The 25,000-nt window shown below is 38.2% G+C and overlaps 1 protein-coding gene across 1 annotated transcript in view; it reads right to left on the bottom strand.

Annotated features, from left to right (window-relative positions):
• ZNF385C (zinc finger protein 385C) overlaps positions 1-25,000 on the bottom strand; it is a 1,443,898-nt gene that overhangs the window by 235,299 nt on the left and 1,183,599 nt on the right. Inside the window, exon 4 of the mRNA XM_044054735.1 lies at positions 7,819-7,961. Coding sequence (XP_043910670.1) covers positions 7,819-7,961 — 143 coding nt within the window. The remainder of the gene's footprint in view (positions 1-7,818; positions 7,962-25,000) is intronic.

The following is a 25,000-nucleotide window of genomic DNA, read 5'->3' as shown; positions in this document are numbered from 1 at the left end:
TGTGTGTGTGTGTGTGTGTGTGTGTGTGTGTGTGTGTGCACATCCTATGAGAAGAGTGCTGATAATAAATTTGACACAATAAAGATTTCTTGGGACAAATACATAAGATGCTCAGACTCACCCACACACACAGAAGTGTACATACACACACACACACACACACACACACACACACACACACACACACACACACACACACACACACACACACACACACACACACACACACACACACACACACACACACACACACACACACACACACACACACACACACACACACACAGATAAACATATGTTTAATCATTTTCATACTTTTTTTAAGTTAACTCACTTTTTAAAATTTCTACTTGCTAAACATCAAAGTGCTGTTTAGCAAACAGAAAAACATGGCAGGCATTTGCTTTATTCAATGTCCTATATTCATGGCAGTTTAATATGCTGCCATGCTGGTGATGTAAAGGTTGTCCATTCCCTAAGAAAAATTCAGCAGCATTGTAGAATAACCCTGCAATTCAATATGGTCACTGGAGTGGGGTGGGGGTGGGGGGGTGGAATACAGACCAAACATAATTAAACTCCTCTCCTCTCCATTGTATGGAAAAATCTTGACCAGGCAGTTTGGAAATACTTATCAGGTTCTGCTATGAATCACCATGATTCAAAATACTGAAAAATTAAGCAACAATCCAGAAGGGAGAAAAATGTAACTTTAAAGTATTTTTGCAGTATGCAACCCCCCTGCACCCTTTGATGTGGAGGGTAAGCCGCCACACCTCTAAACGTATATATATCAACTCCAGGATCACACTGACTCAGAGAAAGGTGGTAACACCTAAAAGAATTGAATTATTGCTGACGTACACCAGCAATCACTTTGTATGGGAAAAAGCAATTGACATTCTGTCAGTCAATATTTTTCTGCAGGTAAATGAAGCATGTGGAATTTCACCGCAAGCAACTGTAGAGAAACCTACTTTTCAATGTCTTTGCAGATATTTGTCTGCGTGGTCTCAACTCTGCCTTCCATGGACATAAATGCTTATATATACATAACATCTTTCTGCAGTCATGTTTATCTTTTGTAAAGTCAAGGATAGAGATACATTTAAAGGAATTATTTTTTTCATTTTCAATAATATCTATCTTTTGAGAAGTCAGGGTTAGTTATGAATTTAAAGACATTCTTGATTTCATTTGCAATAATGTATACAATTTATTGAGAAGAGGGGATGTACATACGAGCTAAAGCTAAATAATAAAGATATCCAAAAGCAAAAACAGGAAATGTTTTTTTTTATCCCGCTCTCTTAACCAATCACTCTTCAAATGCCACCCACTCTATTGGCCCTTTTATTCTCTTGAGAGAAGAAACCTACAGCTCATTCATAAGGGTTAGAGCTGGGCAGTACGGAGCAAGCACCTCCATCTACCGAGGGAAGGGGTTTTACTTAGTTAAACCCAAACTGTCTCAGTGCATGTTTAATAACCCAATCTAGCTTTTTCCATGCACTAGACATCAGTAAGGGAGTGTCACTTTCATCCACTCAGTCATAGCCCATGTGGCTGCAAATGACTTGTGACGTACCTCCCATGACTATATGAAGAAAGACATTATGGAGCTCTCGGATTGCATGTCCTAGTCTGGTAAGTGCCTAGCATTGAGCAGCATTCTACCTTCACCAAGGATAATGCCATGATATGAATAGATGATGATTAACTTCAATAATTGGCTTAGTTTCTGGTGTCTTTCCAAGGGGGTACAATATTTGTCAGTATTGGAGGATATGGTAAAAAAACAAAACATGTTGCGTTGCAAAGGATGATCTGAAGATATCCCCTCTAGGCTTTCAAATACTGCCTAAAACATTATTTCTACATAGTGCCTTTTTTGGCAATGCCAAACTGAAAAACCTTCTGACGAAGCAAAACCAATCCAGGGGGATCTAAAGGAGTTACTGTTCAATGCCAGGAGCCTAAACAAGAAACTCCACTCCATCCAGGTGCTCCTTAGTCTGGAGAATATCAACATCTGTGCAGTTACTGAGACTTGGTTTAAAGGCATGGACAGCACCCCAGCAGTGCAGGGTTACAATGCCTTCCACACATTCAAGCCAGCTACTGCACAGGCAGGGACCAAAGGTGGAGCTGTGTCAATCTACATCAACAACAAGATCACCTAAGAATAGTCAAACAGTATGACACATTTGTGCTTCCCCATGTCAAGATTTCCAGAGTCAACATTCCATATCATATTCTTACAAGTTACAGGTAACCCATAATTCTTAGTTGGACTTACTGGAGGCCCTCTTCATTCATCCCAATAACATACTCATGGGAGACTTCAACTACTCCACTATAAACTGGGATACTTACACAACCCAAAACTTGCAGGACCAGAGATTCCTGAACTTTGTAAACATGAATACCTTGGACTAGATAGTCCATACACCCACTAGGGGTGCAAACATACTCAACCTGGTACTCACAAACATGGAAGAATGTTGTACCCCACCCAGTGTAGTGAAGTCCCTCAGGGCTCACTGCTGGGTTTGTGTCCTTTTGGTATTTACCTCTCAGAAGTCAAGTCCAATGCCAATGGCCTCTGTCTGACCAAGTTTGCAGATGATTGCAAACTAGGAGCAGTCATAGAATCCACCCAAGACACTTAACATCCTACATAAAGGACTAAGACAGACAAAAGACTGGTGCCAAAATCACTGCTTAAACCTTAGTGCCAAGAAATGGATAATAGTACCCTTTGGGAAGTAAGCCACCCTAGAAAATTACCTCATTGATGGCACACCCCTTCTGCATGTACCTTTCCAGGCACATGCAACAACTGGAATATCCACAGAGTTTCATCACAAAAAAAAAAAAATACAGGGAGTAAACAACATGTCCTATGTTGATCACCTCAAAGCCCTATCTCTATACAATGTTTCCTAAAGACTGTCGAGAGGCGATCTATGCCTGGCATACAAGGCATCCTTAGATCCCACTCTGATGGACCTTTTGCATATCCAAAAAACAAATAGCATCAGAATTACTCAATCTGGGGATTTAAACTTTGCTTGTGACATAAATAGGACATTTTGGAGGGACACGGATGTGTTTCAGAGAGTTCCTCTCCTCTGGAACAAACATCCCATCTAGTTAAGGGAGAATTCTTCCCTAACCCTATTCAAGAGAAACCCGGACCAGTGGATGAGAAATGGGGAATGAGAAATACACCCTGGGTCTAGCACCTATGTCTCTAATGGACAAAGGTTGTCTGTAAATCTTGCCCTGGCTTACATATACCCCTTAAAATTACCTCTAAGGTGCATAAATGTGCGTGATACAACTGGGATGCTTCATTAAGTTTTTAAAGAACACAGTGGTCATTAGCCTAGTATATGCCTATGAACCCAGGGACTTATGTGATGTAACTTCTTAAGAGTGCCTTTCCAGTTGAAGTTAGAGATCCTGCACTCCATACATTCATCCCCAACCAAAGAGAAATAGGTAAGCTGAGCTGTTTCATCCTCCATACACACACACAAGCTCCAGCAGGGTTATGAACCACTAAATTAATTCATTCATGTCTTTATATCATTATGTCAATGAAGCTAGCTTACAAAAATTAGAAAATATGTGCATTAGAAATGATGCACTGATTTCTGCTTCTCTGAAGAATATTACTACTACTGTGTAAGAAGCCTGAAATATTACGTCATGTGTAACATAAATAGGTAGTAGGTAAAATGACACGGTTGGAATATGCATTCATTAGGTGTTCTATTCAGTGTTCTTTTCTTCTGTAACTTTTGAAGTTATTACTCTTCATCCCGTCAGCTTGAAGACGACATATTTACCACATACATGGTCCTTGGCAAGCTGCACTCTAAAAATGCAGTACTGAATTAAAAAAACATTTAGTTGAAGAAAAACAAGTATAAAACAAGTATCTGCCACCTACATTTCTTATGTTTTGTCTATTTTTTTATTTTTAGTTTATACACTCATGACAAAATGGAAGAGTTGCACAGCTGCTAATGGTTCATGCTTCCTAATAAATATAATGGTTGGGACAGTAAAAGAATGGAGAAAACTACTGGCCCTCTGAGGATGTAAATAATCATTCTGGGATGCATTTCCCTGCTGACCCTATTGTATGACAGGTTATGCTTTGTACTTATAGCACTGTTTACATGGACAGGAAGAAAAAAGGCTAACAGAAATGAAAATGGTTTGTGTTACTATTTATTTGTTTTTTGCTTAACTAATGATGGCCTTGTACAGTAGTGACTTTAGAACTTCCTATGCTAATGCATCTTTAGGACACTTGAGTCTGCTATTTACCACGTCTCAGGCTGGAAAGCTACTATAGTGTGAAATGCCACAGGTACACAACTTTGGTTTCAATGAAAACTAATAACAATTTAGGATACATTGGCATTCTGTATGAGTAGTTACTACCAGGAAACTAAAAATCATATAGGTGTGTGTATATATATATATATATATATATATATATATATATATATAGAGAGAGAGAGAGAGATAGATATGTATATATATATATATATATATATATATATATATATATATATATATAGAGAGAGAGAGAGAGATAGCAAAAATTATTGCTGATATAAGTAATTTTGTCTCATTACCTGCCTTGAAATCTGGATATTTATTCCATTACTTCTGACCACCTTCTAACTTATAGAAACTGTCTCATGTTGCCTCACCTGTGCTTCAGTCAGCAGTTTTTCTTCATGTCCTTCTACTATTTATTTATTTATTTATTTAGTTACTTGTAGCAAACAATTCCGCTCCTTATCAGAAGTGGGAGATGTGATACAGTGTCACAGATTGTACAGATTTAAAATTAAACTTTTGCTCCAATAAAATACAAAGTACAGTGAATATCAGAACTCATTGTTATAACTGTAAAACATATTTCAGGGGGCTTTGTACCCCCAATATGGCAGACCGTATCCCATGCTGATCCTTATATATACTTTGCTGTAGTACAGAGTAGGAGATGCCAACATTTTTGGACCTGTATTTTCACACATCTGCACTTACTGTTCCACAGCTTCGAGGATTACACTTACAGTCCTTGGAATTTTTGTGGGCACCCTAAAATTTCCAAATATTCCTGTTATATTTGTTATGAACCAGCTCCATTTGTGCCACTCGAGAACAGATCACTAATACATAGTAGAGGTGTTAAGTGTACTGACCTGTTAAAAACAATATAGCCTCCAAATTTCACAATATTATCTGGGCTTAAACTTCCTACTGCTACAAATGAATTATGTGAACTCTTTACACTGCAGTGTAGAGAAAAGACTGACAGAAAAAAGGAAAATTTTAGATCTCCCCAAAAATATCACATTGCAGTCAGGTTTGTTGTTTGGTCATGGCTGGCACAGATATTTTTTTAGTCATACTGTTCCCACTCTCTTCTCATTTTATCTACATTTGCCCTAGTTCTGGATACTGCTCAAGGCTAGATTTAGAACTTATAGGATACTTTCTCATCCCATCTCATTCCAACATGAACTAGGAATAAGTTCTGCCACCCCAGTGGTAGCCATGCTTTTTACATGCTTTGCTGATACTAATTGCAACAGATCCATCCAGATTTTAACCTACTGGTAACACACACCAATGCTTCAACATGACACCTCAGGTAAGGATGCCTATGACATAACTCTTACAGACCACTGCTTCACCATCATAGCGCAGGCAAGGATACCTTTATGAACTGTCTGTCAGACCACTAGTTCACCATGATGGCTCAGGTCAGGATACCTATGACATGACTGACAGACCACTGCTTCACTATCATGGCTCAGGTAATGATACCTATATGAATTGTCTGTCAGACCACTATTTCACCATGATGGCTCAGGTCAGGATACCTATGACATGACTGACAGACCACTGCTTCACTATCGTGGCTCAGGTAAGGATACATATGTCTGTCAGACCACTAGTTCACCATGATCACCCCTGTCAGAACACTGCTTCTTTCATTTCTCTGTTATACTACTGCTTTGATATGGTGGTTCAGTTAAGGATACCTATGTGATTCACCTGTTAGACCATTGTTTTACCATAATGGCTTGGGCCAGAATATTTACGTTACTTCTCAATCATATCATCGTTTCTCCATCATGGCTCAGATAAGGATACCTGTATGAATTGTCTGTCAGACAACTACTTCACCATGATGGCTCCAGTCAGGATATCTATGTCATTTCTCTGTCATACCATTGCTTCACCATAATGGCTTATGGCAGAATACGTCTATGGGTGTAGATGTGTGAATACCTATGTATGTGTGTGTGTGTGTGTGTGTGTGTGTGTGTGTGTGTGTGTGTGTGTGTGTGTGTGTGTGTGTGAATATTTGCACATATATGCCTGCATACATATCTATGTATGTGTGTGTTCTGGGAGAAAGGGAAATATAAACATACAATAAAGTAAAAAGGACAGCAGCCAGAGTAGAAGTCTACAGTTTTAAGAACAGATTAGGGTAACACTTTTTTAAGCCATGGAATATGAAGCAACGTGACATGATCTTAAATGAAACAAGATAAAGCCATGTATGAATAGTGTCAGATGTGCAATGTCTTCCAAAAAGTGTTCTTACTGCATATTTGTCAAGCACAAGATATTGATAATGTTCAATAAAAAAAACGCAAAACACAAAATTGAATTAACACTAGATAATGTTTAAGATCAATGAAAATGCACAGCCCATCTATAAAGTAGCAACATCACACTGTTTGTTTATCATATTCTGTACATGGATAGCAAGAAGATTTTCAGCTTTCCCTGGTTAGGGATCGCCACAGCAGATCACCAGTCCGCTAATTATTGGAAATAGATTTTTATGGTGTCGACTTGCCAGCCCGGAGCCCAACCTTCACAGAAGGCACACACACATACATTCATGCACCTACCTGCATGTCTTTAAAGTTGCTGAATAAAATCCAGTACAGAGTTTGAAACACAGCCAGTCTTTATTAATTAATGAAAACAAATAGGTGAGCGCTTACACAGGTGAAATCCCCGCTTCATCAGTCCTTAATACAGCATTTTTTTCTAAGTGTATCTTATATAAAACTTTTAAAACTGCAAAAAACAATGACAGTGAGTAAAACACATTACATCATTCAATTGCTTAACTTCTTAACTTCTTAAAAGGGTCATGGTGAACTACACTTCTTAAAAAGGTAACATCATCCCACAAAGGGAGAAAAAAATATATATGTACCATGGTATTGGTTTCAATATAAAATAAGAAACACAACTGTTGTAATGTCAGCATATAGCACCATCTGGTATTTGGTTCTGAAATTTAAGTGTAAAACACTTAAGTAGACCATAAGGTCTCAATAAGGATTAATCATCTACATTTTATAATTCATCCCAAGGTTGTGCAATTTTGGAGTATATTAGAACAGTTATGATGATGCAGGGGTGAAGCATATGGAGGCTGGTGGGCTTGGTCCCACTTGACATGGTGTTGCTGTTTCAGTTTTGATTGCCGAACTGAGACTGATTAAATACATTTCCCTTTATGTGGGCATTGATTGTTTCATACTGTACTATCTACCTACATCCCTTCTTGCTGTATTCCTTCATCAGAACTTCAGTTAGTGTTTGGCCTGTGACTGGCTGTGTTATAGACACAGTGAATGCACCTACCAAATCTCCTTTTAAGGTTAGCATAAAATACCAGGTCTGGATAAAGTAACTCAATCTTCCTGTTCTCAGCTGATTGTAATACATATAAAAAGAGTCACTGCTTACCGTGTTGAAGTTGGGAAACAGGCTGAGCGGGGAGCCTCCATTTATGCGTAATGGGAGAAAGTGCTTGATATCCAGTTGTGGAGTTAATGTTCTTCCAAAAGCAGGGAGTGATGACAGGAAAGGACTGCTCTGACCAGTGGAAGCTATGGAGAAAAATATCCAGAATGAGTCTGTTTTCAGCATTTTTACATCAACTGTATAGCATCTTAGTAGTTTATTTGCTAATATGTCAGCATTATCAACTACTTAACTTTCCAGTTTAAATACTAAATTACGCAGTACGGAGTTCCTTAATTTAGGATATGTTATATTTTTTTACCCTAGTTCTAGGTTTGTCTTTCCATCCATCCAGTGTTTTCCTTTCGTGCCAGTGAAGGATACTGAAGTTCTCATCAGGTTAATAACCAAACATCAACAACTATCATACAGGAACCCTCAATTAAGCTTAAGTATTTGAGACAGTTGGGGCAGTAAGATGTGTTAAAAGATACGTTTTAGTTAAAGAATGGGGAAACCATAATTTTGCCTGGAGAAGTAGGTAAACATTTTTTTTCCCAAAACAATCAACTTGCTAGATTGTACTCAGAATTCTCATCATAACGGCACATGTTTGCAGTCCAATGGACGCCTATATTATGTATGTATGATAGTTGCTGATGTTTGGCCAATATACTGTTCAACAGATTCAGTGCCAACTTTACACCCCCCCCCCCAAAGGACCAATCACAATAGCAGTAGATTGCCAGGCACCCAGTATTATTGCTGCACAGGTTAAAACAACACTGTCCAATGCCAAGAATACAGCTTCTATGGGACCTGACAATATCCCTGGCTCTGCTCTACATGAACTACAGAGTGGACTGGCACCTCACCTGTGTGCCCTGTTCAATCACAGCCTCACCTCAGGCTTTGTCCCTACTGAATGGCGCACTGCTACAGTCATCCCTCTCCACAAAGGAGGAGCGACTACAGACCCTGGGAACTATCGCTCCATTAGCTTGATGAGTCTGATATCCAAAGCTATGGAATGCATCATCATGGACCTAATAAACAAGGATATAGGAAATCTCCAAACTCTGGATCCCACACAGTTTGGTTTTGTGAAGGGTAGATCATGCCTGCTCAACTTGGTTGACGTCTTTGAGTCAGTCACCAGAGCTGTGGATGAAGGCAGGGTGGTTCATACAGCCTACCTTGATCTGTCCGAGGCCATTGTTACCAGTCCCCACTCAGGAATCATAGAAAATCTCACTAAGCTAGGCATCAACCCCTATATCACTAGGTGGGTTGCAAACTGGCTCACAGATAGAACCCACAGTGTGAAAGTAGCTGACTCCAAGTCAGACTGCTGACCAGTCATGAGTGGAGTCCGACAGGGATCTGTCCTGGGTCCTCTCCTGTTTGTTATCTACTTCCCAGATGTCCAGGCCAACACGAAGGGACTCTGGCTGACAAAGTTCACAGATGATTACAAGTTGGGAGCCATTATTAACTCCTCAAGTGATGTTGACATCCTACAGAAAGGCCTCACTGAGACCAACGACTGGTGCCAGAACCATGGCCTTAAGCTCAATGCCAAAAAAATGTGTTGTCATCCCCTTTGGAAAAAAACCCAGTTCCCATGAAATACCACATCGATGGTAGTCCACTGAACACAGAAGGCGTTATAACAGATCTGGGAACACAGGTTGAGAGCAACCTGTCTTTTGACCGCCACATTGCCACTGTGGTCAGAAAGTCCTTCTATGTGGCACATCTCGTTACTAAGGGTTTTGCATCCAGGAAGAAAAAGGTCATTGTCTCCCTCTACTCTTCCCTCATTAGGCCAATCATCAAGTACAATGCCCCATTTGGCATGTACCTCATTAGACACCTGAAACAACTGGAGAGGTCTCAAAAGTACCTCACAAAGAGGATCCTAGTCCTTAAACACTTGTCCTATATGGACAGACTCAAAAAACTCTCTGTCTCATATCACCTACTTAGAGGCGATCTCTGCTTGACTTACAAATCCATGTCTGATCCAGCTCTGTTAGAAATTGTACATCTAAAGAAATCCCAATCCCTCCGCACCACACACTCCAGAGACCTCTACCTCATTACCACATTCAACAGAACATGCTGGAGGAACAGCTTCATAACATAGGGACTACCCATGCTATGGAACAGACTTCCCATGCATGTCAAACAGAGCACCTCACTGGCCCTCTTCAAGAGAAATCTTGATGAGTGGATGGGAAATAGAAAATTCACCCCGGGGATGATTTCAGTGGCTCTACTCGACAGAGGCACTTGGAACTAAGGTTGGGTGGCACAATGCCAGGGTAATCCTATGGGCTAGGCTTGTAATGGCTCCAGGGCCATTAGCCTAGTACCCACCTTTGAACCTATGTGGTAACTTGTCATGTGATATACTAGTGAAGTGGAGTTTTGTCTGTGTTCCAAGTCAGGGCTCATTGTCTCTGTATCATGTTTTAGTGTTCATTTGGCCACATGTTGAAATCAGTGTACCAGCCTTCATTTTCTGAAGCTAAGTATACTGTAATTGACATTATTCCTGTCACATTGCTTAGGTTTTTCTAGCAGCAAAACTGTAAATGAAATAAGACTGAAGACTGAATATGTATAAAAATTTGCTACAATTCTGCTTCGGTACCCCTGCAAAGAAGGGATTCAAGAAGTTTAGAAACTGAAAAAATTTTGAGTTACACCCAAACATGTCATCTGGCCTGCCAAAATGCTGAGGTACCTTCTGCCTGACTTGTCTTTTCTTAGTGGTATTACAAAAAGATTTTCTGTGTGTTCATATACATACTATACCTAGTATCAATGGAATGCCTAAGGTGCATAAGAATCTACATGACCCTCTGATGCGACCAGTCATTTCAGGAAAAGAATGGATAACTGAACCCCTTTCTATTTTTATAGAAGGGGTGTTAAAAAAATTGCTACCTCACGCACCTGCAGTGATCAAGGACTCGGCTGAGTTCTTAAGTAGACTTTACAAGAAACTGCAACAGATGAATACTTGTAAGAATTTATTATTGGTAAATATGGATGTGAACAGTTTGTTCACATCCATACCCAATGATTTGGGGATCGAAGCGATCAGAGACTTTGGTGTGAAGCTGAAAGCAACCAATGATATCCATTTACTATGTAGTCTCTTGGAATTGGTCTTATATAACAATGTGTTTCTGTATGGTAGTACTTACTACTGGCAAAAGTCGGGGGTAGCGATGGGAACTCCATGCGCAAATAGTTATGCCAATCTGGTCCTGGCAAGATGGGAAGAACTATGGAAAGCAGATATTAACAACAAATGGAATAGAAACATAGTTTTCTATAATCGATTTGTGGATGATATCTTTCTCTTATGGGATGGCGATTTAACCTCCTTGGAACATTTTGTACAATTTTTGACCAACACAACTTCATTTTTGAAGTTTGAAGTGACATTTTCTAATACTGAGATAGAATTCTTGGATGTTAAGTTAATGTTAGATGACACAGGAAGCATCAATACTAGAATGTATAGAAAACCTGTATGGTGCAATCATTTACTACACAATACTAGCATGCATCCCAGGCATGTTCTTGACAACATAGTGATTAACCAACTAACTCGAGTGTCCAAGCACTGCATGAGAGATGAGGATTATAGGGAAGAGCAAATTAAACTTATCTATGACTTTAATAAGAGAGGATACAAAGTCAAAGAGACACACACCAATGAAGCAACTACTTTGGAACTACACTCTCAGAGGGGAAGACCCTATTTCTCAGACCAAGGTGAAAGGAGGTAAAGTCCAATCTGAGATGCCAGTTGACATATAGTACTGACAATTTTGCTATTCGTCATATCATCAGAAAATTTTGGCTAGTGCTAACATCTGACAAAAATTAGGGAAATTGTTGGAGATCAACCCAGCTTTTCTTTTAAGAAGAGGAAAAACTTAAAAAGACTATTATGTTATAAAACAAAAACTGAAGCTATTTCTGAAGACAGGAGTTTTCAGATGAACAGGAGAGTTGCTACATTCAGATGTGGAATTTGCAAGGCATGCTCTTATATAAACATCTAAAATACTTTTATACATCCTCTGACTAAAAGCAACTATAAGTTTGAAGGATTTGCAAACTGTGGGAGTAAGAACATTATCTATGTGGCAACCTGCAGTCACTGCAAGGCATACTACATAGGGAAAACTAATCAAATGCTCAAGGAACGTATCCTAAAGCAGTTATCTGACATAAGAAAAAAAGTTACCAGCAATGCACTTTATATGCATATTAGTATAAATGACAGTCATTCTTTCAAGTTCATGGCACCAGCTAGGCTTCATGAAACACCAAGAGGTGGGGATTTAGTAAACCAAACAGAAATTGAAGAGATGAAGTGGATAATGAATTTGCAATCAGAGCGGTGGTAGTGCTGCGGTAGCATTGTCGCCTCACAGTAAGACGTTGTCCTGTTCGATTCTCAGCTAGAGAGTCTTCTGTGTGGAGACATGCGTGAGTGGGCGTACCTTTGCCGAAGGTTGTGCGTCAGAGCTGGCAACTCGGCACGTAAAAATCTGCTGCCAATCATTAGTGGACCGGAGTTCCGCTGTGGCGACCCCTAAATGGGAAAAGCTGAAAGACACAACAACATCAGTCACCAGGTCTAAATGCATTTGTCCCTTTAAAACCTGCACTAAAAGGGAAAGCTCTTCAGCACTCAAAATGATGTAATTAGAAGGGTGTGTATGCTGCTATGGTTACTAAATGCATCTAAGTGAGTGAACACTAGGAAATGAAGGAATTTAAGAAGAAGTTTCACTGGCAAACATTTAGGATTTGAAAAAGGTATTATACCGAAAGCGCTTATCCGGTTTATGAGCCAGTGTGCTTATTTTATTTTATCTTATCATCGTATGTTTATTAAAGTTTTCAAGTTTTAAGTATTTTTAAGTGGAATTGGTGGCAGAACCGTTTGTTTTTGGAGTTTTATATTTTGATGTGCGTGGCCTTTGGTGACACTACTTCTTCTTTTGCCTGTTCATATAGAAATGAGAATGTGTTACACGGAAAATTGTTTTTTTTTGACTTGGTAATCATGCCACTTGACAAAAAAGATGCTACTAATGTGTCCTGCTTTGATTCTTACCACATGCTTTTGGCACAGAGTCACTCAAAATATCACTGAACAAATTAACTTTTAGTGGCTTAAAAAGGTACTGCCATGGATGGGATATCAGCTTGAAAATAAAAGGACAGAGGGTGTTATAGTAAATGCAGTTCATTCAGATGAAAAGGATGTTTATCCTTAGAGGATCCCAGAGATCAATACCAAGTCTGAGCCTTTTCAATGCCTTTATGACTGCCATAACGTAAGGCTGAAAAGGAAAATAAAACAGCTCTGTAATCAGGATGATACGCAAGGTTACAGAAGGATGAAAGGAGACGTAATAAAATTCAGGGCATGATCTAATGCAAAGCAGCTTAAACTCAATAAAAATGCAAGACAATGCATTTAGGAAACAATAACGCAGAGAAAGAATTCAACTGGGAAAGAAGCAGTGACAATAAAAGTGTGAAGGGACCCATGTTTAATCAGACCAGTGGATAGAATATAAAAAAAAATAACAATGCAACAAGGCAACATGGAAGGCCCATGTGGTGATGGCATGCATAAAACAAGACTTTATCCCTCTTCATAGACATTTGGTAAAACCCCTATCTAACGTATTGTACAGCTCTGGAAACTTAATCTTTGCAAGAATAGAGACATAATAGAAACATCTCAGACTGGGGCAACAAAAATAAAGTAAAGACTTCATCAGTAGCCAAAGGAAGAAGGATCAGAAGAGCTAAATATGGATCCTGCAGTGAACAAGTTTGTCTGCCCTAATACAAGCAGTCAATATCCTACAACTTGACAGTTTCTGATTGATATTTCACTACTCAACCAAAACCTACTCAACCATGTAAAATACTCCCATGTTTAGCTCTTCTGATCCTTCTTTCTTTGCTGAGGCAAGTTTTGCTGAATAGTTTTCAATGGTTTGTAACTCAATGGGTAGCACAAACATATATATATATATATATATATATATATATATATATATATAAGGGTCTACTTTACATGGTCGACTCTTCAGAAAGAGACAAGCTATCCTCCACTGTGGTGCAGTAGTCATGGACCTTAGGGTTAGGGCGCGGGTCATGGTAAGGGGATAGCCCTACTAACTATCCCCTTACCATGACCCGTGCCCTAACCCTAAGGTCTGTAACTACCGCACCACAGTGGAGGACATAGCATGTTTTCCTGCTGTCCTCCACTGTGGTGCAATCCGTTCGTAGAAGCTGAGTTCGCGAAAGTGCACTTTCGAATAAGTGCACTTTCGCCTAACTGAGCGGTCTACTGCTCTTTTTCGAATATGTGGTATTCGATGAAAAGCAGTAGAACCATATATATATATATATATATATATATATATATATATATATATGTGCATATATATATATATATATATATATATATATATATATATATATATATAGAGGTTTACTGTCATGTTTGTGAATGGCAGTCGATGGAGTGTAGGATTGTCAAAGTGCATTTTGCAAGTAGACATTTTTGGGAATCAAAACACATTGACTACACGACATTGAATGGGTAGTGTACTTCGAGTATTTGAGTTTGGGATTCTGAGTGGCGATCGCAGTTCAATGAGGAACAGGGAATTAACCCATTTCCTCACTGTAGTGCAATCTCAGAGTTGGTATATATAATTTGTAGGGGGTATAGGGGTATAGGGGTGCAAAGAGGCTTGCCCCCTGCAAAATAGTAAAATTGATATGCCGTTGACTCTAGAGTATCACTGTACATTATGGTGCACAACCTGGGTGACTGACGTCACCTCCTGCTATATCTAATACATCGAACTATGGGAGTCGATATATTCAGTTTCGAGTTTGCTGCTTTTTCGCTGTTGCAGTTTTCCACATTTCGTTTTGATGTTGAGGCCGGTAGACGAATGCAGTTTCAAGCTTTCAGTAGTAAACCATATATATATTATATATATATATATATATAGAGAGAGAGAGAGAGAGAGAGAGATTATCTAAATAACATAAGACTGACAGTAAAAAGACTGACAGAGAAATATCTAAAAGTAAAAAAGATCTGAACTGAAAAACAATGATAAAATTGAAGTGATACTAGGGGAGGGTTTAAGTCCTTTCCTCATTCTTGTACAACCTTATAGTTGGTATATATATTTAATAAGGGGTGTGGGGGTTCAGGGGGCTTGCCATCCTGCAAAAACATTGAAAAATGTGTACGATTTTGTCAGATGTTTCCGTTTTTCTACACGGTTAGATTATGTCACATTTTTCAATGTTTTTGTGAGGGGGGGCTGTGCAGACACCACTTGCCAATTACATATACCAACTCAGAGGTCGCAAAACAGTGGGGAAAGGAAATAAACCCTCCCCTAGTATAACTTCAAGTTTTGTGAGTATTTTTCAGTTTAGATATTCTTCTGTTGACCTTAGGTTGTTTAGATAATTTAAGGTCTACCCATATATCTATAATATATATTTATAGAGAGAGGAAGAGAGTGAGAGAGATGTGTGCGTGTGTGTATGTGTGTGTGTGTGTGTGTGTGTGTGTGTGTGTGTGTGTGTGTGTGTGTGTGTGTGTGTATATATATATATATATATATATATATATATATATATACACACACACCTTGAAAATGTTAAAAGGCATCCCTTCGAATGGCCACAACACCAAACCTACATGTCGAAATTAAAAGTATGTTCTGCACCAATTCAACATTTTCATCGTAAATGTATATATATATATATATATATATATATATATATATATATATATATATATATATATATATATATATATATATATATATATATATGTATATACACACACACACACACACACACACACACACACACATATGCATACCCATATATAAATGCTTATACATATAGTCTTAAAAAGGGAGGTGGAGGAATATGACAGGAAAGATAAAAAAAAAAAAAAAGTAGATGGAATCTGTAATGAACACAATACAATAATCTGTGTTATGAAGCAATTGTAAATAAATGAACTAGAATTTCCTGATGTTACATGAAGGCACTTACACAGGCACTACAAAGCAGCCATTTAAATCTGAGTTAGTTGCATTAAAATCTAACTTTTTTTTTCTTTCCAATGCACAGCAACATCAGACTTGGTTGCATAAAGTGGCCAAGTATGCATGGAGTGCAGTCTTCACTGTTGGATGGGTGAGGTGGGGTTAGAGCAGTAGCCCCTTTGCACATAAAGTTTTTGATTTATAGTTATTTATTTATATATAATGATTATGGACCTCATAGCCTCAGGGTTAAGCAGATGTCACCCCCCCCTCTTGGATTAATATAAACTAATTGTAACACTTTGAAAGTAAAATAATGTTCTGGCCACATAATTATATGTTTGGCCAAAGCATTTTTATCATTCTGTCTACGTATCTCATAGAGATGTTTGCTAATGCGTTCCTTTAATTTCTGACTGGTTTTGCCCACATAATAGCAAGGACATAAGGCACATATTGCTAAGTAAATCAGATTTGTACTATTACAGTCTGCATAGAATATTGGTATAAAATTGAAAGAAGTGTTAGGACAATCCAATTCCTGTTGTTTACTTAGTACACGACAAACACTACAATTTCTGCATGGATGTGTACCTGGATTTGATACAACAGAACTTACTCTCTTATTATCATGGCATAGAAACTTTTTTTAATTAACATTATTTCGATAAACAAAGTGTGTTATTTCACCCACTATCCTGGCTGTATTATTATCAGTAGTCAGTAGAGGCCAATGTTTATGAATAATTCTCCTTACAACACTATTACTACTGGTAAACTTAGTTACAAAACAATAGTGCTCTCACTAGAGAAATTAGCAATGTCAGTATGATTATCATTAATAATGACACAAGCCTGTGTTTTGTGATGGACACTTTGTTGCGCCCCCTGAAGTATGCGCTTCTTATAACCTCTATCCATAAAATGCTGTTTCATTTGTTCCATCTCAGTTGCAACTGTAGTATTACCTTCACATACCCTCTTAACCCTTAACATTTGGCTTTTCACAATATTGGGAAAAATGTGCCGGGGGTGCATACTATCATAACACAATAACCCATTATGCCAACAAGGTTTCCTATAGAGGGTAGTGAGTATATTTTCCCCTCCTTCTCTAAAAAGAGAGACATCTAAGAAATCAATATGTTGGTAAAAACTGGTTATAGTAAACTTCAGAAAACTCATGGTGGATTCCATTATAGTGATGAATTCAGTTAGAGAATTTACATCTCCATCCCAAAACATAAAGACATCATCCACAAAACATCTATATAGCTTGATTTTCTGACTGTCTAGATGTTGAAACAAATGTCTGGATTCCCAAAAATGCATGACAAGACTTGCATAGGAATTTGCACATGGGGTGCCCATGGCGACACCCCATTTTTGCAAATATAGTTGCTCATCAAACATAACCACATTTATTACTTAGGATAAAATCTAAGAACATACATGTGATATCAGTGTCAAGGCCAGTAAATGTATTGATGGTAAGCAAGATCTCCCTAATGGCCTCTATACCATATTCATTTGGTATGCAGGTGAATGCATTTCTGACATCCATAGTCACCATCAAATAAGTGGAAGTTTCTATATCATGAGTAAAATCTATCAAATCATGTAAAAAGTGTGTTGTATCTCTTAAAATATTAACAATACTAGGTATTGCCTCCTTTAGTTTGCTATATACATAAATAGAAAGGGGCTCAGTTGCCCAACCACCTCCTGAGACAATAGGTCTCATAGGGGGTGGGTTCATAAACTTATGTATTGTTGGTAAAACTTTGATGATAGGTATTACTGGGTGTGTCATGTATAAGAAGTTATACAAGCTTTCATTAATATATCTACCTGCAAGTAATTCATCCAAGTAATCATGAATTCTGTTATTAATCACATCAACAATAGTCCTGTTAAATTTAGAATAAGTCTCAACATCATTAAGAAGTTCTTTAATTGCTTCAACATAATCCCTCCTGTTCATTAGAACAACTCCCTCCCTTATCAGCGGGCTTTATAAATATGTCAGGATTACTGTTTAAACCTTCAAGTGCTTCCCTTTCTGCTCGTGTCAGATTGTAAAAATCGTGATTAGACCCCGGTCGATTTAGGGGGTCTATTTTATATATTTGAATTCTTAATTGTTTGAATCACTAAAGACTGAACTTCAGTGATCGAACAATTAAATGTTCGAATATATTAAAAATAAATATTTACAAAAAAGAAAGAAAAAGTAAAAGATACAAGCCCCCCCGCACCCCCCATACCCCCGCTACTTAAAAATACCAACTCCGAAATCACACTTAAGTATGCTACAGTGCGGTAATGGAAAATTTCCCATTTCCTTCACTGTAGCGCAATCTTGGAGTTGGTATATTTAAGTAGCGGGGAGCGCAGCCCCCCATATGGGAGGTGCAGGGGGGCTTGCCCACTGCTTAAACCCTTTATTTTTTTTTTTAATTTTTTTTTAAATATTCGAACATTTAAATGGTCGATCACTAAAGTTTGATCTTTAGTGATTCAAACATTTAAGCGTTCGAATATATAAAATAGACCCGATTTAGGACCTTGCATAATTCTTCCTCCCAAATTTTAACAAAATATTCAATGTGTGGGGGCATAGGAGGTACAAACATGCTCAATCTACTATACTTCGAAATTGTATTGTGCATTTCATTATCTTGAAACATTAATTTACAAGACAAATTACGAGCAAACATGCTGATGTCAGTACTAATATCACTCAACTTAGCTGCTGTCGTTGGAATGAAGGATAAACCTCTGTCAAGTACCCCTCATTCTACAGAGTTTAACACATAATCAGATAAGTTCACTATGAGGGTTTTTATCTCCAAATCTTTCTGTTGTCCACTCGTCCTCGGTCTCCCGAGAACTTCCGTTTTTGTCTCCCTCGACTCGTCGAACAAGTAAAGTTGAGTCTTTTCTGCTGTATTGGGAGCGGTAAAAATGTTCCATGTTGGTAGGATTTAATACATCAGGTTTAGCTCCAGCTTGGGAGTAGGTCAGGGCTTGTTGGTTAAGGGGAGGTGTTGTAACCACAGATTCATCTCCCATTGACAAGACTGGAGTAGGCATCACCCTATTACATTGCATTGCTGCCAGTAGAGACCGTGGAAGGAGGGTTGTCCATAACAATACCTGTTGTTTCTGTGGTACTATTGATTTCTATTTCATTTCTATTAATCCCATGATTAATTTTATCATCAAACTTGGGCCATACAAAAACATTACCCATACGGAAATTGTTATAATCACATTGCAATTTTTTCTGTTTAGTCTGTTCTAACTTGGTTTCCTAAAGTAGAACATTGGAGCACATATTAGCAATTTGAGTCGGATAAAACACTTCTTTATGGCAGATAACACGTTCAGAATACATGAGCTCAGTTTTGAGGAGGAGTTCCTCCTCAATGGGTTTAAAGTAGTCCAACATTAAATTAATATATTTGAAAACAAGTCCAAATTCAGCTGTACCATTCCCGAAGCAACTCATGGTATGCTTTGCCACATATTGGCATACATAAGGATCTCATGCCCCTGGGAATGATCTGAGAATAAATGCACGCTTCCAGATGCAAGCGTTGCCAAACAAACTGTTTCAGCTTGTAAAGATCATCTTCCAATTCCTTCAGGGACTTGTTAAAACATTTCAAACTCACCAGCATTAATGGTAGATGTAATAGGCATATTGTTGTCAAAAGTAAGTGACAAGAAAGGATTCTCTTGTCTCTGCAACACTTCATTTTGTCTCTTTTTTAACATCTCTTCACTCAGTACTGTAGCTTCCTTTAAAATACAGCTTTCAGCCATGTGTACACGTTGATAAAAGAAAGAAAATGTAGAACAAAAAATGACCAATGTGTACCAAAAATCCAAACTGGAAGTCCAAATACTAGTGGTTATCCAGCTGTTTTTTTATTTATCTAGTCTTTTGACTTCCAGTGTTGTAAGGAAAATTATGTGTAAACATTGGCCTCTACTGACTACTGGTAATAATACAGCCAGGATAGTGGGTGAAATACCATACTTTGTTTATAGATATAATGTTAATTAAAAAAAGTTTCTATGCCATGATAATAAGAAAGTAAGTTCTGTTGTATCAAATCCAGGTTCACATCCATGCAGAAAATGTAGTGTTTGTCGTGTACTAAGTAAACAACAGGAATTGGATTGTCCTAACACTTCTTTCAATTTTATACCAATGTTCTATGCAGACTGTAATAGTACAAATCTGATTTACTTAGCAATATGTGCCTTATGTCCTTGCTATTATGTGGGCAAAACCACTCAGAAATTAAAGGAACGCATTAGCAACATCTCTATGAGATACGTAGACAGAGTGATAAAAACGCTTTGGCCAAACATATAATTATGTGGCCAGAACATTATTTTACTTTCAAAGTGTTACAATTAGTTTATATTAATCCAAGAGGTGGCGACATAAATAATAATTTAGAGCAAGTGGAATTGCGATGGATTTTAAGACTACAGGCATATAGACATCCAGGGATTAATAGCAGTGTTAGTCTTAAACCTGTTTTGAAAGCACGTAGATTGAAGAGATCATAAATGTATATATTCCTTTAAGAAATGTTAACAATTAATTACTCCTAATTACCTTTTATTGTTAACTGATTTTGTATTGTATTTAAATAAAAGCTTTGCATATATTTTTATAAGACCTGAGGAAGCACATGTGAATGCGCTTGTCTTTTTGGCAAAAAAACATCCCTCCACTAGAAAACCTCCTCAGCTGGTCTTCCCACCATCTCCCCCAAGAAACTATAATCTTAGGTGATTTCAATATTGACTGGCAATCCTGTTCTGGCAACAATCCAACCCATCATGTACACCTTCATGGCTTCACCCAACTAGTCCAGTCACCAACAAGGATAAATAAAAACTCCAGCAAGCACACTACCCTGGATTGGATACTAGTCAGTAAGAACCCCCAGTCATATATAACAGGCTGCTTATCAGATAGCCTCAGTGATCACTCCCCAACATTCCTACTCAAAAATACCTGTACCAAGCTAAACCTGTAATCTATCGTCAAATACGTAAAAAAATAAACTTTAACCCACTCACATTCATCTCATCCCTCAAAGAATGTAACTGGCATGCTCTAAAGTACCTCAGTCTAGATGACGCAGTTGAATTTTTTAATACTACCTTCCTGAACATCCTTAATTACCATGCCCCATAAGATTTTCCAGAACCAAAGCACAAACCTCCCCATGGCTACAGAAAACCACTAAGTCAGAAATGAAAAACAGGAATAAAGCCTGGGAGCACTGGCGCAAAGCCAAAACCCCGCATCTAGACAAACATTCCTAGAACTCCGCAATAGAGTCAAAAAGCTAATAAAACAGGACAAATTCCAGTACTACCAGTCTGCCCTAGACTCCTCACAACACAGCCCAAAACAATTCTGGTCCTCCATAAACTCCATCCTCCACCCAGGTAAAGTCAGTACCCCTCCTCCTAACATCCCTCACTCCTCAGAAAATATTGCTACCTCATTCAACTCACACTTCACCCAAACCATACTATCACTAGCTAAACAACACAACCCCCCTCCCCTCCAACCCACACCTTCCACTAGTAATCTCCCCACTGCCTTCTCTTTTTCTCCTGTACCTACCTCCAACATAAAAAAAAACTCTTAACTAAACTTAAACACACCAAATTAGCAGCAGACAACCTCCCAAGTGAATACCTACAAATCGCAGCTGATGCTCTGGCCTACCCAGTATCCATCTTGATTAACCGATCTCTGTCAGAAAGTTACATTCCCACATTGTGGAAAGTATCACATATAATTCCCCTCCACAAAGGCGGACCCTCTGCAGAACTAACCAATTACCGCCCCATAGCTATTCTCTCTCCACTCTCCAAAATGCTAGAGAGATGCATACACTCTTAGGTCTCACACTACCTCCTTACTAACAACCTCCTTTCCAGTACTCAGCATGGTTTCCGACCAAACTATAGCACCACCACTGCCTTACTCTCCTTTACTAACACTATCCTTCAGCATAAAAACAATGGCTATCTCTCCTCTGCTACTTTCCTAGACGTATCTAAAGCATTTGACATGGTCCCACACAAACAACTTATCTCTGTCCTCAATAACCTATCCTTCTCACAATCATTCACCAACTGGTTTCAGAGTTACCTGTCTGACCACCAACAATCCGTTGTATGGCAGAATGACATATCTCCCCAACTACCTGTCTCCATAGGGGTTCCCAAAGGATCCATCCTTGGACCCCTACTTTTCTCTGTTTACACCAATAATCTAGCCTCTGCCACCAAACATGGCACACTCATACAATATGCAGATGACTCAACCATCATCTGCTCAGCCCAGTCCCTACCTAAACTGCAAAAAGTCACACAGGAAGCCTTTTCCTCTGTTGAAACATGGTTATCCGATGCCCAATTAATACTCAACCCAAGCAAAACTAAACTACTCATCTTCCAACCCACCAAACATACTCAAAACAACTCTCACTTTAACATCACAGCAAAAGACAACACCACTATATACCCAACTGAACACACCAAATTGCTAGGAATGGAAATAGACAATAAACTAAAATTTGACATTCACATATCCATGACCATAAAAAAGTCCACAAAAAACTAGGAGCATTATACAGAAATAAACAATTTCTCACCAAAGCAGCAAAGATTTCAATAGCAAATTCCCACCTTATCTCCACCCTACTTTATGCCTCTCCAGTATATACCAACCTAAGGCAATGTGATCTAAACAAGCTAGAGACCTGCTACAACAAAATCACCAAATTCGCCACAGGGGCATCCTACCGTAGTCACCACTGTGTCTCACTTGCTGAACTGGGCTGGCTTGAACTCCCTCACCTCCTTCAGTGGTATCAACTCTCACTCGCCCACAAACTAGTAAACCATCCACTAAATGTCCCATCCCTCCAGAATCTACTCCAACCCTATCGCACCACCAGACCACTAAGATCCAGCAACAAAAATCACTTGCAGATCACTAAAGCCAATAACTCTGCTGGTGAAGCACTATTCTCTTGCGCCATAGCCAAATTATGGAACTCACTCCCACCCACAATTACCTCCATACCATCATGCACCAACTTCAAAACTTTATTAAAAGTGCACCTAAAAACATACTGGCTATGCCCTTGCAACTCCCACGCTAAAATCATCCACCCCATCCAACTACTACCTTTCTCTCACCTCCACTAACTACCTTGATGATAGCAAGCTCAGATGCTCATAAGCCTAGTACTTATTATACAGCAGGAACTTCTCATTGTTACATTTGTTAATGCCTGTTATGTACTTCACAGATAAAGATTCTAGTTGTCTACTGATGTACTATGTTCTTCATCTGTAAATATGTTGTAAGTAATTGCTATGTTACATTGTTAATAGCTATGTAATCCAATGTAACTACTGTCTGTTTATTTTACTGTGGAGCTTTTCTCCCCGGGCCTCCGCTGAAAATGGACCCACGTCCAGTCAGACACTCCCGGTCAACAAATTTAAATAAATAAATAAATAAATAAATTTTTATTTATGGTCTGTTTTATTAAAATTATTTCTGCAGTCGTGGTTATCCAGCTGTTTTTTTTATTTATCTAGTATTTGGGCTTCCAGTTTGGATTTTTGGTACATGCTGGTGAATTTTTGTTCTACAATTAGCAATGGTGCTTATTACCCTATCATATAGTAACAGTATAGATACTCCATAATAAGCCCTTTGACTTGATGCAATCTTTCGATTGTTGTGTTTAGTCAGTTTTTCTGTCAAAGTGTGTTTGTTCATTACTTTATGCGTGTACTGATATGGTAATGTAATGGTGAACTTCGTATCGTTTTTATAAAGGAACTACTGAGTTACTTCTGTTTTTTAATCTAACATATTTATAACTGAAAAAATGGGCTCCTGAGTCCAGCTTACCCACATTAAACAAAGATAACCAATGTACAGACACTACGCCAAAGACATGCAACTACAAATAAACAATTATCAGATTTTACCTTACAATGAAATGCAACATACTTCAATCTTGAGGTAAAATCGAATATCCCACAACTGTGAATTCAGTAGCTGCATTGCAACACACGGAATTGCAGTTAATCATATTTGCATACCAAAATATATTGAAACATATCTGTATATATATTATTTTTATTTCTAGCCTCCCCAGTTTCAAATAAATTGCATTTTAAATATAAACTACCTCTCTTGCTTAAATTCAAAACTCTACCCATTCTGCATGCTGTAAATGTTTTCTTGGTTTAATTTCTCCAAGTTTTTTGGGTTTCTAATACCATGACATGAATGTACTCCCTTCCTAAGTGCTAGTATGATTAAAGTTCATGAAATTAGCATTGTTTCAATCTTTGATGTTAGCCAAATGTGCTCTTCACAGCACTCACAATGTGCCCAGAACTGACTTCTTCTGCAATTCATATGTAGTTACATGTATCAATAACATATCTAAGTACGATTGTAAATTCTTTTTTATAAGACCCATTGCTCCTACTACTTTTGGAATTGTCTGGGTATCCTTCTTCCACATTGGCCTAGTTTTTGCTGTAAATCCTAATATTTTATAATTTTGTGCATCTCTGTATTTAAGACTGCAGTCACTGGGTGTATCAATTTCAATGAGCAATGCTACTTTTGCCTTCTTTTCATGGCCTAGTATATCTGGTTTTCTTGCATCCATTTTTTGAACTGTTGGTAAAGGGTGATTCCATTTTCTATAATGCTTTGTGGCTCATGTTTCCAATGTTTTTTAGCTACTTCAGTATTATAATGTTTGCACAATCCCCAATGTAACAGCCTTGCCACATTATTATGCCTTCCAGTATACAGTCCTTCTGCTTTAGTGTATCACATCCAGCAAAACCATGTGCAACTGTTTCCAATTCGGTTTTACAGAACCTGCATTGGTTTGTTTCTCCCACATCTTCAATGGACTTTGTAAACCACTGTGTATGTAATC

Source organism: Protopterus annectens, chromosome 13.part0, assembly GCF_019279795.1.
Source record: "Protopterus annectens isolate FY-2018-M chromosome 13.part0, PAN1.0, whole genome shotgun sequence".
Taxonomy (NCBI): Eukaryota; Metazoa; Chordata; order Ceratodontiformes; family Protopteridae; genus Protopterus; species Protopterus annectens.
This window is presented reverse-complemented; position numbering and strand designations above follow the sequence as displayed.